The sequence below is a fragment of the Corvus moneduloides genome, chromosome 13 (assembly GCF_009650955.1).
Source record: "Corvus moneduloides isolate bCorMon1 chromosome 13, bCorMon1.pri, whole genome shotgun sequence".
NCBI classification, from domain to species: domain Eukaryota; kingdom Metazoa; phylum Chordata; class Aves; order Passeriformes; family Corvidae; genus Corvus; species Corvus moneduloides.
The window spans coordinates 288,875-304,134 of record NC_045488.1 but is presented as its reverse complement, the minus strand read 5'-3'; the positions used below and the strand labels follow the sequence as shown (position 1 = coordinate 304,134).

Sequence of the window (15,260 nt, the reverse complement as noted above, 5' to 3'; positions counted from 1 at the left end):
TTCCTAGAGGACTACTTTGTATTTTTGTGATTCCGCCTGGAATGAATGTTTCCCACAGCAATCTTCTAATGTTAGGCTAATTGTCATGTAAGAGGATTGGAAAGGGTTACTTTTTATAAAATTACTTTCTTTGGGTCAATATCAGGATAGTGTTTTTCTTTTAACTAGAGTTTCAGGACCCCCTTAAGCCTTTTAGAGATGTAGAAAGCAACTAGGATTAGATTTGAATCAGTAAGTGTATCCTAGTCAGTATTAAACTGAGTTAACTGGCTCTATGATGCTCTAGGAAGGAGAACTGAAAGAGGGCAAACTTTTCAGGTTAACAAGTAAAGCTTAAATTAGGGTAGTAAGTCCTTGCCAGAAAAATGTCTCCTTATGGACATTAAAATATTTAATTTTTTTCTTTAACCAGAAACCGAAAGGGGAACTATGGCTATAATGCTAGGGATTTGGATTGGTTACTTAAAGAATCTGAAGGATACTGTGACTTAGAGTACCAGCTGGAAACACAAACCAATTACTGAGGAAGGGCACCTCAGTATGTTCATCTTCAGTGTTGCTAAATGTCATTTTTGCTTACTCTACCTAAATTATGATTTTTAATAAGAAGAGAAAGAGAGCTTTAAGTGTTTTTCTGTAATTCAGGTTCTACCTAACATGAACCCTTAACACTGAATGATGATTTTTCAGATGCAGGCTTTAGATTGTTAGGATCGATGGGCTTCCTCAAAAGTATCTATAAAAGATAAATACTAAAACCAAGTTTACTGTCAGTATATTTCATTTATGAAGGGATCTGTGCTTCCAGTAAGTGTTTACTAGGACTCTGCAGACTTAAAATTGTTGCTGTAAAAACATTGCCATCCCTTAAGTGAATTGAACTATTGAAGTTCAACTTGGTGAAATATACAACTGTCTTTTTTTAAGGTCGCACTTGACAATAGATTAAATAAAAATTAAGAAAGCACAAAACATTCATCACTGTAAGTGTATTTATAGTATTTCTTCTGTTTAACAATACGTCTCCTCCTGCCTTTAAATACAGGAATAGAACTCTGAATATGCTCCATTGGTCTTGAAAGAAATACCTAAAAATTGCTGTTGCCTTCTTCTCTAGAGTCGATTCAAGGGAATCTTAAAAGCAAATATATAAAAACTACATCAGCGTTAGAATTTAGAGACCAGGTGTATAGTTAAGGAAGTACCAGTCAAGAAGCTGTTCTTGACAAAAAGAATTGGTGTCTAGTGCAGCGAAGATACTTTTTCTGAAAACCAGGGTGTCTCAGCCTTTGTCTGACAATTGAAAAACAGGATATTTGCTTACTCTGCAGCCTTTGCTTATGGATAAGAAGGACAAGACAGGGCCAGCAGTACTTGCTGCTTTGCGAGCAGTGCGTAATGATTGTATTTCTGCATGAAAATTTAAATACTGTGCTAAAACCCTCTTATTCATGTAACTTCAATTAACAGCCAAGGTTGTAGTTCTGAAGTGGATAAAGCATGGACCAACAGCCTCCCTTTTATCCTGGTTGACTTGCATGTTACTAAAAAGATTACAAAGAAGTCACACATATTCTTTCTTGCATAACTTTTGTTGGTTTGGATCTAACTTATTTCTATGTAGTGTTACAAAATTGCTTTATTTGTTAGTAGTGAAAAAACAGTATAGCAGCAAATTTTTGCGTCTGGGAAATTGTTTATCATTGGAAGAAACAATTTTGCTACAGCTAAATTGTTACTGGTAAGGACTAGGCAGAAATGGCAAGGTAGAAAGGCTTTTGAATTTGCAGAGAGAATTAAGATGATGTTTAGATTCCTCTGTTCTTCTAACTGCTTACTCTAAGTTAGTCTATCGAAAGAAACTTTTTTATCTTTGTAGGTACAGTGCAGATCCAGAAACGGCAGCAGCTGGTGACAAAGACACGTGAATTAAAAGATATGAAAGATGACCTTTACCAGTGCCAACAAGAGCGTGGAGATCAAGTGCACCACAAAGTGGGGGTAGGTGAGCTTAGCTGGAAGTCATTGCATAATTCTGTCATTATGTGTGTACTTTACACAAAGTGAAATTAATTTCTCACACAAACCCATGAAATTTTTGTCTTTAGTAAGTTCTTTCAGAGAACTTTCCCCTGAATTCTTGACAAAGATTTATGTTGATTGAATTTGCTCTTGGAAGGTGTTTAAACATACTGGGGTTTATGTCTGTAGTCTAGGAGTTATCTGGACACGGAGACTGTTTCCCTGTGATATAGTGCTGGGTTGTCATTGATGAAGACAGCTGAAATAGAAAATGCTTGTAAAAACATGTTGAACCTACAGGTTTTGTGAATTTGCTTTCTAAATTATCAGTGGTTATTAATTTTTTAAATACTTAACCTGTACTTCTCGTTTTTTACTGTTACATCATCCAGAGAGAAGATTAGGGAGTACTTTGTGCGTCTTTTTTTTTTTTTTTAGGTTTTCTTTTATGTGGCTGTTAGCAGCATTTGTACGTAATTCAGTATTAATTCAGTATGCTCTAGAGCTTGTCAATGATGCCAACAGACTGGGGAGCTCCTTTTTTGTTAGTATATAGTTACATGAACATGTATTTTCAGCAACGAATTTGGTTCAAAATCAGTGTGTGAATTTCTGCCCCAACTGCTAAATGCCTTTGCTTCTGCTAATTTATTTTTGTGATCTGTAAATCCAGTTTGCTGAACATAAATCAACAGCAAACATGCACATTTTGATTTCCTTTTAAGATGTTGCAGTTCATGTACCCAACTGACTATCCTTTAGCTAGTTAAATCAATACAAGTGAGGGGTGATGACCTCTGGCTGGAAGGGGGAGTTTCTCACATGGTCTTTGTTGCCAACAAAGTGTGTGATAAACAAACTGAACTGAGATAAACAAACCAGCTCTATTTTTGCATCTTGCTGTGCATGTTTCACTGCATCCAAAATGACAAGTAAGCTCTGTTTGAACTACCTTGGTTTTTCATCTTTCTAGCTAGTATTACAATTCTCATTGTAGTATTTTTGCTTATTTTCTTTTTGTTTCTTTTAGTCACTCAAGGGAGATCTTGCCACATGTTTGACCTTTACTGAGGTGGAGAAGAAATCCTTTGATTCTCAAAAAAAAAATCTTGCTGCAGAAAATCAGCACTTAAGAGAATCTCTAGAGAAGGAAGAAAAAGCTTTGGCCTCACTTCAGGAAGAATTAAGGAAGCTAAGACAACAAATTAGAAACTTAGAAGATAAAGGTAGTAGCACTGAATCTATTGTAATAGAAAATCAGAAACTAAGGGAGCATTTGGAAGAAGAAAAGCAAAGAAACAGCAATTTTCTCAGGCAAAAGGAAACACTCTTTGCAGAGGCACAGATGTTAAGGCGAGAACTGGACAAAGAACGTCATGTTACAGAAGCTCTGAAAAAAGAACTAGAACAGTTAAGTTCTCGTCAAACACCTGACAGTGCTACTGATGATGATGAGACATTAAGAGAAAATCAAGAAATAGAAACTCTGCGAGGAAGACTGGTAGAACTGGAAAAAAAGCTAAACTTTGAGCAACAACGCTCTGACTTATGGGAGAAGCTGTATGTTGAAGCAAAAGACCAAACTGAAAAAGAAGAAATTAATGAAAATGGACAAAAAAAAGGTGCTAAAGGGCAAAGTAAGAGTAGAAAGAAATCAAAGGAGACGTTTTTTGGTTCAGTTAAAGAAACTTTTGATGCTATGAAAAATTCCACAAAAGAGTTTGTAAGACACCATAAAGAAAAGATTAAGCAGGCTAAAGAAGCAGTGAAAGAAAACTTGAAAAAATTCTCTGATTCTGTAAAGTCTACGTTCAGACACTTCAAAGATACCACAAAAAACATCTTTGATGAAAAGGAGAAGTCATCGAGTGATAAAAGATATGAGGCAAGCAAGAAAGCTCGAACTTTTTACCGAGACCATAACTCCTACGAGAATCTGAAGCACATGCATTACAGGGGACCTCACATGCCAAAAGAATCCAGAAATGGAAGAAAACATCATTTTACAGCATTTGAAAAAGATTCGAATTCCCAGAAATGTCTCAATGATCATTTGTGTAATAGAAAACATCAGTTTGCCCTAAAGGGCTGCTCTGGTATTTTTGAATGCGCTCATCAAGAATTCATTAGTCTCTTTAATAGAGTTTCGGATCCCATCAGGGTGGATGAATTTAATCGGCTAATGAGAAAGTATTTGCAGCAAGTTGTACATAACTTTCATCATTGGAGAGAACTAGAAAATTTTATCAATAAGTTTTTTCATAATGGATTATTTATACACGACCAGATGCTGTTCACTGATTTTGTTAATGATGTCAAGGATTACCTGGAAGATATGAAGGAATACCAAAGTAATAATGAAAAGGTTTTTGAGGATTTGGACAAGTATGTCTACGGATACTACTTCCGTCACGATAATTCACCCCAGTATGGACCCAGGTTTGTTTCCATGTTTCCCGAACTTGGTAACACAAAGAAGTGGTTTTCATAAAGACAACTAATGTCCTTGTTGTAATGGATTGTCTTAGAGCAGGTATGCGTATGTATGTGTATGTGTAGATATATATACACACATATGCTAAAAGAATTTCTGAAGGACTTAATGGCAATATTAGATTGTGTTATATAAAGTGGATCTGTAGTACGTTTTACATAAATTTTGTGTGTGTACATAGCACAATCTGATGTTTCTGCTGGGTTCTTTAGAAAACTGTAACTGCCAGTAGGATTTCCTTAGACTGAACAGCTCTGATTGCCCATCTGATGGAATGAACAACTCTCTTGGAGAATTAACTAGGACTTCCTTGCTGTTCTTTGCTGAATGAGGTTTTTAGTATATTTGAGGTGTCTCCGAGTCCTGTTCTGGCAGATACATTTCACTACTCTCCTGTAGATCAGTGTAATATTGGGTCAGTCTGTATGCCCAGAGCAGAGCTCATCACACAGCAGGCTTTAATTCAGATCCTGACCCTGCCTAAATTTTGTTCAGACTTGCTTACAATGGCCCTTGGTGTGGATTGTTTCCTATGTTCCTTTCCTGGATCTAAAGGTGTTCTCAGGTCTTTACAGATTTACACTTGAATTATTTATCATTTCATACCTTTTCCTGCAGCTGGAAGTCTGAATTATTAACTACTTTGGGGTTACTAAATATTACGTGAGGTAGCACTTTCTCTTATTGAAAACTGAACCATGAGGGTGACAGTCCTATTAACAGCTACCCAGTAGCCTTTTTAATATGGTTTTGGCAAACACATAAGGTTTATGATTTTATTTATAGTCCATCTTCCTAATTTACTGTTAAGTGAACTTTATTTTTAAATACCTAATTTGTGAGAATTTCAGTTTGCAGAAAAACCCTTTCAAATTCTTTTACTGATAGTGTTATACAGAAGTTTGTGACAGCAGCTGCATTTTTTATTTTTAGAAAGCATTTCTTTTATATACACCATCTTATTGATGATTTAAACAAACAAATGCCTCCTCTATTTTTCTTACAAGCTAAAGGACTACTTAATACTAATTTTGTTTTCCCTGAACCTCAGCATGCTAAAAGCTGTACTTGAAAATGTAATTGTGTTTCAAAATGCTTTTAGTAGTAATAAGCTTTTGTTTACTCCTTGCAGTCGACCTAAAAGACCTTTTACACAAACTGAAAATTCCAGACACGAAAAACAAGCTCAGAAGTACCAACACCGTAATAAAAGAGAAGGTAAATGGCATAAACATGGTCGCACTAATGGAAGATACATGGCAAATCTTGAAATAGAATTGGGGCAACTACCCTTTGATCCAAAATATTGAGTAATTTATTTTAAAAATAAGATTAAAATTCACATACTCTCTGGAAACTGATAGTTTTTCAACAAAGCAGTGAGATGCAAGGTTTTTTCTGAATAATTTGATTTTTACACATTTTTGTTAACAGGCAGAAGTCAGGCTTTCTAATTTGCATATTCTGTACTGTTGCTTTAACTGTTCTTTGGAAGTGAAGATAGTTTGGGTGCCAGCAGTATTGTTGCAGAAACTAGGCATGCAATGACCTGTGTATGAAAAATATGCTTAATTGCATTCCATTAGAGTAGTTAAAGCTTGAGCCATGCATAATGTACCAACTACTAACTCCAATGTTTGATATACTAACTTCATCTCATCCTTCAAAAAATAGGTCTACATCGTGGTAATGTATTTGCTAGTGTTTTGTAACCTTATATTTGCTTCCTGTCTTTGGGGGGTGGTTCAAGAGCCTGTTGAATTGTGAAGAATTTGCTGTGCTACATTCTAATCAGTGTGCTGATTTAAACACTTGAAATGTCTTGCATATCTGCATATTGTAGAAGAAAAATAAAGAGACATTGTGGGTAAAAGTCTTTATTTATAAAACAAACTCAGCACAGCTGTACAGTTCCATAAAAATGGTCCACCCTTGTCTGTATTTTATTGCTTAAGTATTCATATGGTAACTTTGGTCTTCCCAATGTTTTCTAGTGTTGTAAGGAAGATCAGCAACCCCACCCTGCCCTACTGCTACTCAAGTTGCCTTCAGGAGGAGGGTTATGTGTTTCCAGGCAGCCACTGGCTGCCTAATGGGACTTCCGATTTGACTTCCCCAGCTTCAGGCTCACTGCTCTCTCCTTTCTGCAGTACGAGGTCTTCTAAGCATAGCTACTGCTATGCAAAACTGATCTCATTAGGTCTGAGGTCTAGACACTGATCTTCAGGGATGATTCATTTCAGTTTTTCTCCTGTAGATGTAGATGTGGCTTCCAACTCGTCCTTGAGGTACATGAGTATGAAAGACAGTGGCTGTTTTCTCATAGCCCCTTAAAGCTAGAAATGGTGATATTTCCTGTAAATGAACATAAATTAATTTCCACAGTAAGAAAATACAGCTGGAAGCATAACAATAGTGTTCCAAAGTCTCCTGAAAACTATCAATTCAACTGTCCCTGGGAAGCTTTATCCTTTATTTTAGGAAAGCCTGCTAGAAAAAGAAGTACCTATCCTGTTTGATTCTGTCCGGTGTGGATATTCACCAGCCACCGTTGTTTGAGTGCATGGATCTTCATTAAAGATTTGAGGGGTTAAAAGGTACTGTGACTGCAGGTGGTTTTGCTTTTTATTGTTCCTTACTTGAAAGTGCAATTCCTGGGAACAAATGGCACATTTGTTTTAATATGGATTGAGAAGAATTCCATAAAACATTACTTTGTGGTGCATAGAATTCGCACAGAGGAGAGGGCATATGTAAACATTAAATATATATTACTGGAACGATATCAATGTTATCCCCACTGTAACATATCAATACTCTTATTACAGAGTAGAGGGTTCAATTTTAATATAAGCTGTGTTTTAAAAAGTTGTGGACAACAATTTTCAAAGATTTTAACTATCACGCTTCCCTAATTTATTTTGTAACTTATCCTCAGAAGTAGTTTGTTTCAGCTTGCAGTTACCATACCTGTTCTAGCACACTGAAGAGAATCAAGTGACTGGGTAATAACGTGTCATTGTCAAACTCCTTATGCAGCCAGCCAAGTGGGTTAGAATAAAACACATCTGCTTCATCAACGTAGCTCTCGTTGCCAGTTAGGTTTGGGGGACACTGAAGGAATCTCATTTTTAGAGGACAGTGAACATGACTAGGGAGAAAACCAAAACCACACATTTTGTGATAAACTGACCAGTATCAGAGATTTGAAATGACTCATCACTTTAAAAGATACCTCAGTCAAAACCAAAAGATTAAATTTTTTCCCTCACAGTAGTAGTTTCTTCCCTTCAGTACTTCATATGAAAGCAATGTAGAACAAGCAGATTCAGCTCCAAACTGCTGGGACGCTGTTGTTAGCAGTTAACAGAAAATACATTTATCTTAATAAAAATACCACCTACAGAACATCGGTTTCTTAAAAAGGTACTTTTCCATATCAGCTTCACTATTTATATCTGCTTTAACGTTTTGTTTAGTTGCCAGGATCTACTGCTAACCTTTTGCAGTGACCTCAGTCACTCTATGTCGTAATTACATTTCTTTACTGCCTATCAGCAGAAGTAAAGGTAAAATTATTTCATTTTGATTGTAACAATTAGTGTTTAGTTCTGCTACAAATGTTACCATAATGAAGCAGTGTGACATACTTGAAGTTGTTAGACTTACTGCATATCCTCATACAAAGCTACTTTACAAAAATGAATAAAGCTTAGATACTGAATTTTATTCTGTGCTATAAGCATTTGGCTTATGTCCCCTATTCACTTTATATGAACTGCATGAAAAATCAAAACAAAAATACATTTATCTACCTCAATTTATTAAGCCTCGGAAAAAAGAAATCTTGATTTCTGATTAAGTGTTTGGATTTTAATGTAGTGCACTATTAACTCTATTAATACCTGTAAAATGGAGTAGAATGGCACGGCATCAGGATGAAGACAAAAGCTTTTGACTGGTGAGGGTTATTGCAGAGCTGCTGGATGTGACTCATAACATCCAGAGTGCCTCGCTGGTGAACCAAGCCTGTGTACAGGGCTGGAAGTAAATTGGATAAGAGCAGGAAACTTGCTGCAGATTTCTTCCATGCCTTCAGGTGTTTCAAAGAATATCCTATAAAAACATTTCAGTAAGTTTGGGAGATAAACAATTCACAGATTTTTGAAAGTACCCTAATATAGTGGAAACCATTACTCAGTCAATAACAATACTTTGCTTTGAGATACTTTACTACAGTGTTGAGTTTTTACTCTTTGAATGGAAATTCAGAGGTTAGACTTGGCCCTTTTAATTTTTGGATTTAACAAGGTAAATCTTAAGCCCCCATCTGTCTCCTCAAGTACAGAAATATGAAGTGCTTTGTCTCTTTAATTTCTTCTAGTGAAAAACAGTCCATTCAATAGTTTGGACGAATGATATATGGCAATTTACTGATGTGTTCTGATTCATGCAAGTCCAGGTAGAGCCAGAATAAATGGTAACTACACATGCATGGCTGTGGTATTCTTTTTCTCCAAAATGCTGAAAACTACAGCATTCCTTTACTGTTATTAAAGTTTGAGCTTCTGGCCTTGAAAGAGCGTATTCCTCCACTTTTTTCCCATGTCCAATCACCGCCGCTTTCCCCCACTTTTCTTGAAGGAGCTAATAATGGGAAAAGGCATTTCTTCTGGGGGGAGATCGTTGCAGAAGCCCCTTAGATGAAGATGGCACAGACAATGAACACGGCACAGACACCAGCTTCATGTTGCAGCCAGTCTGAAAACCCTTTTCAAGTCATGTGCTTGTCAGTATCATGAGAAAAATATTTTATGTAGCTTTGTGACACCTGTACTGAATCACAGAAAACAAGCTACAAGGCATGTTCCAGAAATCAGTAACAAGCAAATTAGTCTTCAGTTGGTCAGTTCTGCCAAATTGTATCTTGGATGAAGTCCACAAATCAGTTTGTGGTTTAAATAAAATTGGTAACATTCTATTATGGGCATTTTTTTTTTACTGCTTTTGAGAAACACACTTGGCTTATGTTTGTCTGCTTGGAAATTACTTTGAAATTTATGTGGGGTTTTTTTTTCTGCTTTTATTTTATAATGTTTTGAGCAATTGAGGCCTCTTCGTAACCATGGAGTGATCAGAAGTAACTTCTGTAGTTTTTTAAGTGTCCAACTGGATGATAATGAATTGATAATTGTATAGATGACCTCATTCCCTTACAGACATGAAAGCTGAGGGATATTCAGTATTTTTTGTTTGATTGGAATATTTCTGCATGTAAGGTAGAACGGGTTCATCCTGCTGCTAGTGAACTATGCCAAGGCTTATTATGTATTTGATTTTAGCAGAGAGCAAAATTATTGAAATAAGATGTACTTTTGTTTAGACTAGCAAAATAGGTTAAAGAAAACTACAGTGTTCAGTGATTCATCAGTTTTGAACTTGTATTTAAACTGAAGCTATACAGCTTCATGTTCCAGAAGTTTTAATCTTTATTTATAACATCTGAATCTTTGTAACATCTGAAAAGAGTAGTTTAATTTTTTTCTTGCATAATTAAAGGCATTTGTCAGGCATATTTGAAAGTACTGTGTGGAGGAATAGTACAAAGGAGCAAGGAAAAAGATTCATTCTAAGGGGGCAATGCTGAAAAGTTAGGAGTCACTGACACAGTTGTCATGTTTTTGCTAAGGATTCTCTATCTGTGCTATGGTCACTCGCTCCTTCTCATGTTTTTTCTTTCTCTTTTTAACTAGCTGTAAGAAAAGGCTAGGCTAATTCTAAGAATCCTTTGTCAAATACCTACACTAACCATTAACAGTCTCTCTCTGGGTAAAAGTTATATCCAGATAAGGTTGCAAGACATTTGAAACCAATGCTTACCACAAAAAATCATGCAGAATGGCAGTACTGGGTAGATGAACCTGAATTCCTTATGGCTCAGTGTGCTGTAATAAAACATACAATGCTACATCACAAAACTTAAGTGCTTCAGTTCTGTTGACAAAATGTGTTTAGGAGCACAGAGGACTCGAAGAGCAGGTGCATGTGTTAAGAAGCTTTTGGTATTGAAGCAGTTAAGAATAAAAATCCAAGTTGTCGCTTTTTAAGAACATAGTAGTATACTCTAGTAAGTATACTAGAATTAAGATTATTTGGTCAGTTTAAACCAAGTACTGGAAAAAATTCCTGGCTACTACAATTAAGTGGTCTGGTTCTTTGACAACTAGATGTAATTTAGCCAGTACTTCACCAATCTGTTTTCTGTAATAAGACACAATAAATAGTGTGGATGAAAAGCTAAAATTCAAGTGCCCATTTGTATCTAGCAAATTAACAGTCGCCCCTGCTAATACAACATTACACAATTTCCCATGCCAACTTTTGGGGCTTTTTTGGGGATTATTGCAACACTCATGTCCTGGGAATCAAATGACTAAGGAAGGTAAAAAAATCCTAAAGCCAACTTCCAGTTTTGAGCTGGAGTGTAAGAAGAAATGGCATTTCTGGTCTTGCTACTGTTTTGCTGTAGTCTATTACTACTTGAGTATAATAGTATTTACTGCTTTGTATTTATTTATTTGCCGTATTTTTTCTTGTCTGAAAGTGTCTCTCCTGTTTAATCTACAGTTAATTCTGATGCTTTAGAAAAATCTTACCTTTTCTTAGACTTCTGAGCTTAAAATGAGACATACAGCCTTATGATAGTTAAGAGCTGTGTGTAAACTTGTGAATGGAGTAAGTTTTAGAGGTCTAAGAACCTCTCACCTTACTGGATATGCATTAAAGAACCAAATGAAATGGTGTTTTCATTAACAGGCTTCTAGTGAATACAGTTTTCTGACTAGTTTTGGTTTTGCTTAAACATCTGCTTGAGTGTTGGTTTGGGGATTTTTTTCTTTCAATTTCCACTGCATTTCACGATGAATTATTTTATTCTTTAAAGGTCTAATCAGTTCTAACGATACATATTGGTGCCAATACAAGAAGCAGTATTACACAAAATTCTAGAAACAGTTTTGTAACTGACTGCATTTCTTAGAGCATTTGAATAGTTTCAAGTTTTCTATCACTTAACCTGAATACTATGCTGCTTTGTTCTGGAGGGGACATGAGCTTTGCAAAGAACACAACCAGTGAGAGGCAGTAGTTCTACTTAGGAGGGATTACCTGTACACCAGCACTGTCCAAATCACTGCCAGTAGAAAGATGCAGTACCTTCTTGGTGCCAGCACACAGCCATGAATAAAGAAAGGCAGATGGGGACCCAAGATGACTGGGAGTCCCTGAGTGAAGTACCAATGCCAAGGATGAGAGCCGTAAAACGTTGCCAAATTCTGCAGCACGTTGAATTTCAAGAAGTTCAGCTGAACCAGTACCCACTGGGAGATTGGGGGGGGGGGGGGGGGGGGGGGGAGGGGGAAGTTAAACACAAATCCAAAGTCAGAACCAACAGCTGCACTGAACTACAGTCATCGCTGGCCTTAAATGATACATTTTTACTCCTACTTCAGGGGTTTTTTTTCCACTAAGACTCATCATGGATTTCCTGTATTCAGCAATTATCACAGAAGTGTGTAGATTTGTAGTTTGTTGATAACTGTTGAGGACTGAGCAGACTGATTGATGTAGCAGTCCATCATTTGAAATAACTGAGAAGTCAGTGTTGAAAGGTTTATGGCTTAGGATATAGTTAGAGATCACAGCCCAGACACTGTCACAGAAACAAGAAAAGTCAGACAAGTCTGAAACATCCATCAGTGCTAAAATACTAAACCCCAACCTTCTTCTAATAAGTCAAGTTTAAAACAGCTTACCTCACCAAAAAACACACGGTCAATTATTAAAGAGGTTCCTACTGTGACCAATCTGCAAAAATGGAAAGTTCGTTGCACTGATATTGCCTGAATTGCTTTTGTATCTTCTCCAGATAGCTGCCAAAACTCCTATTCCTAGTATTTTTAAGATTATCCATACTCATGGCCCTTGTACAGTGGCTACTTGCCATCACCTGGTATCCTTGACACAATCCCAGATTAAACTGGAATGCTGCTCATATCTCACCATCATGAAATCTTTCCTAGTGCTTTTTTGCAGCATATATAACAGTTTAAAAAAAACATGCCACTTCCTTAAACTTCTGCAAAAGGACTCTATTTGTTCTCTTTTTTATTTACATGATATCAGCTTTTTTGGCTTGTCTGTCTTTGCAGTGGTAAAACCAATCTTAAGATGTAGCTGTGCACAGTCCCAGTTAAATTCAGAAAGAACTTACCCAACTGGAATACACTTCTGTAGGATAAGGTCTGCTTTTCTCTGTTCTTGCAAAAAATGACTGAAGACCAGAGGCATCCACGGGATAACAGCAGTGGGACGAACAACAACTGCAAGTGCTACCAAAGCTAAATATTTACAGCTAGAAGGAAGAAACATAAAAAACCCAGAAGCTTATCAAAAGGTCTGGTCAATTCTTTTGCAGACAGTGACATTTCAACAACTGTCATGTCTCTGGCCAAAACTTTTTCATACTGGAAGTAACTTTTATTCTCTGGGTGCAGAAACCCTGTTTTGCTTGGAAGGCTGCAACTCTAGAATTGCTTTGTTAGCAATGGAGTTGCTCACTAGAGGTACGTACTTTAAAATAGTGAGTGGTAAAGAAAACTGTGACCACAAATTCACCGATATCTGACCCCAAAAAAGCTTTTATTATCTTTTCCCAAGTTACTACATATTCTAGTCCTTTAAAGTTTAAAATAAAGCTTCCCACAAAGTCACACTCTGCATGAGGAAACTGGGGAATAGTTAATTTTACATACCAGCTATAACATAACCTTAAAAAAATATTTAGAGGAAATACCAGAGTGTTCCTTCCATGAGACAGAACTCTTGCTACATGAATGAGGGGGCTTTGGTTGCCTTACATGTTAAGAAAAAAAGTTATCATTTTAAACAGTATCAGTAGATTGGTGTCATCCCAAACCAAAAATCATCAGTACTGCTAGGAAGAAGTTTCTCACCTGTTCCCCATCTTGGAACCTTTTATCGGATAGTAGGAAAGAGCAAAAATTGTAAGAATAGTCTCCATGGTGTTTGTTAGAGTTCTGGTACAGGAGTACCATGTAAACCAGGAACAGAGCTGGCAGAAGAACTGAAAATAATTATGAACAACACATTAAAACAAGTTCCTAAATGAAGGTGGTAATTCATCAAGGTGTGACTTAAAATTTTGTTCTTATTTACACTGCAAAACCACTGTTTATTAACATGCATAATTTTATAAAGGCTGTGACTCACCACAAACTTTGCTGTTTCTGAATTTTCAAGGTGCTGCACTAGTGAGTAAAGCTTCACATCAGCAAAAGCAGCCAGCATTGCCTGTGCAAGCCTAGGGACCCAGATCTGTGTAAGCAGAGAGAAAATTGGAACAAACCAAGTTAAATTCCAAGTTTTAGGAGATCACTACTGAATTACTGAATGACTGTTCAGGTAAGAAAATAGTGAATTAGTGAATATTCTTTATAGCCTTCTATGATTTAACAAATGAAATAGTAAGGTCCTTGGGTAAGGATAGTATTTCTGCCAAAAAAAAAATGTCTAAAGTTCAACTGAAAGTGTTCAGAGATGGCAAGTAGAATTATCTGCCATTCATCTCCAATAGAAATCAAAAGGAGCTGTTGTTAGTTATTTGTTGTGAGTTTAGTACAAATATACATTGCTAAACACTTTGGAAAACTGAACCACTGGGCAATTATAATGTAGCTGCAAACACAATCAGTATGAAACTCCAAGACATTGATGGAGGCCAAGAATAATCAATCCTCTGCAGTCACAGGCATCAGCGCTGTGACTGGAGATCTATGAATGAGTTCTGCCCCCATGAAAGTCAGTGGGGTCTCTGTGCTCACGTATCTCTAATTGCCAGACTCAAGGCTTTGCATTTTACCTGGACAAAAATAAAAATATACTGTATTTAAATACAAGGCTTTAGAATTGAATTTTAGTAGCAGATGCGCATTTTTTGATTATACTCACCAGCAGCTGAACATTATCCTTAGCCAGCAGCTGTAATGCTTTGTACATGCTTGCAAAGATCAGTGGGTACGAGTAGCCCCTTAGGCTACTTGTCCATTCCCAAGTCAGGTAACCATAATTATGAATATTAAGGACAGATCATGACCAACTGAAACGAAAAGTTTCACCCGAGACATCTCGGTCGAGACCTTCTGCCCGCTTGGGCCAGAACGGTGGGGTGTTTGTTGCTGGTCAAGCCAACACCTTACATGGAAAGCCGTCCCCGAGCGCTCCCCCGCCCATGGCACCGCGGGGGCCGCGTCCCCTCCGGCCCGCGGGCAGCGATAAGAGGGCGCGGGGGCCGCGGCAGGCGAAGGATATTTGAAGACCATGCGATGCGCCACCTCCAGCGATTGCCAGTACTCGTCCGGGACGAAGCTGGTCTGAACGAGGAAGCAATTGAACGTCCGCAGCGCCAGGGCGAGCGCCAGCAGCGGCGCTGGCGCGGCCGCACCTGCAGGGGCGAGACTGGTCCGTCACGGGTCCCTCGGGGGCCGCTGGCTGCCCCCCGACCCGACCCTCCCCTCCCCCGCTTACCGGCGCCTCGCTGCGCGGCGGCCCTGCCGGCCGAGCTGTACAGCACCGACCGCCGCTTGCGGAGGCGCACCACCCCCGGCATCCGCTCCCGCAGTGCCGCGGCCGCCTCCACCCGCCGGGGCATGCGCGACCGCGGGGG

The 15,260-nt window shown here is 37.9% G+C and overlaps 3 protein-coding genes across 8 annotated transcripts in view; 2 read left to right on the top strand and 1 right to left on the bottom strand.

Moving 5' to 3' along the window:
* The window catches only part of CCPG1 (cell cycle progression 1), a 22,728-nt gene extending 15,606 nt beyond the window's left edge, over nt 1-7,122 (top strand). For 2 of the 5 annotated variants that reach the window (XM_032123411.1, XM_032123412.1), the window contains exons 8-10: nt 1,880-2,001; nt 3,053-4,461; nt 5,649-6,389. In XM_032123411.1, the coding sequence (XP_031979302.1) occupies nt 1,880-2,001; nt 3,053-4,461; nt 5,649-5,826 (1,709 nt within the window). In that variant the 3' untranslated portion in view covers nt 5,827-6,389. The other 3 variants (XM_032123414.1, XM_032123415.1, XM_032123413.1) reach the window with 3 other exon arrangements.
* The window catches only part of UNC13C (unc-13 homolog C), a 405,035-nt gene that overhangs the window by 105,827 nt on the left and 283,948 nt on the right, over nt 1-15,260 (top strand). The window lies entirely within an intron of this gene.
* On the bottom strand, nt 6,378-15,260 carry PIGB (phosphatidylinositol glycan anchor biosynthesis class B). The gene is made up of 12 exons (XM_032123416.1): nt 15,122-15,260; nt 14,906-15,038; nt 14,546-14,663; nt 13,808-13,912; nt 13,531-13,661; nt 12,789-12,929; nt 12,331-12,382; nt 11,684-11,895; nt 10,397-10,461; nt 8,422-8,632; nt 7,487-7,667; nt 6,378-6,871 (listed from the first exon to the last, which is right to left on the bottom strand). The coding sequence occupies exons 1-12, from the start codon at nt 15,243-15,245 to the stop codon at nt 6,740-6,742; spliced, it is 1,605 nt and encodes a 534-aa protein (XP_031979307.1). The 5' UTR covers nt 15,246-15,260; the 3' UTR covers nt 6,378-6,739.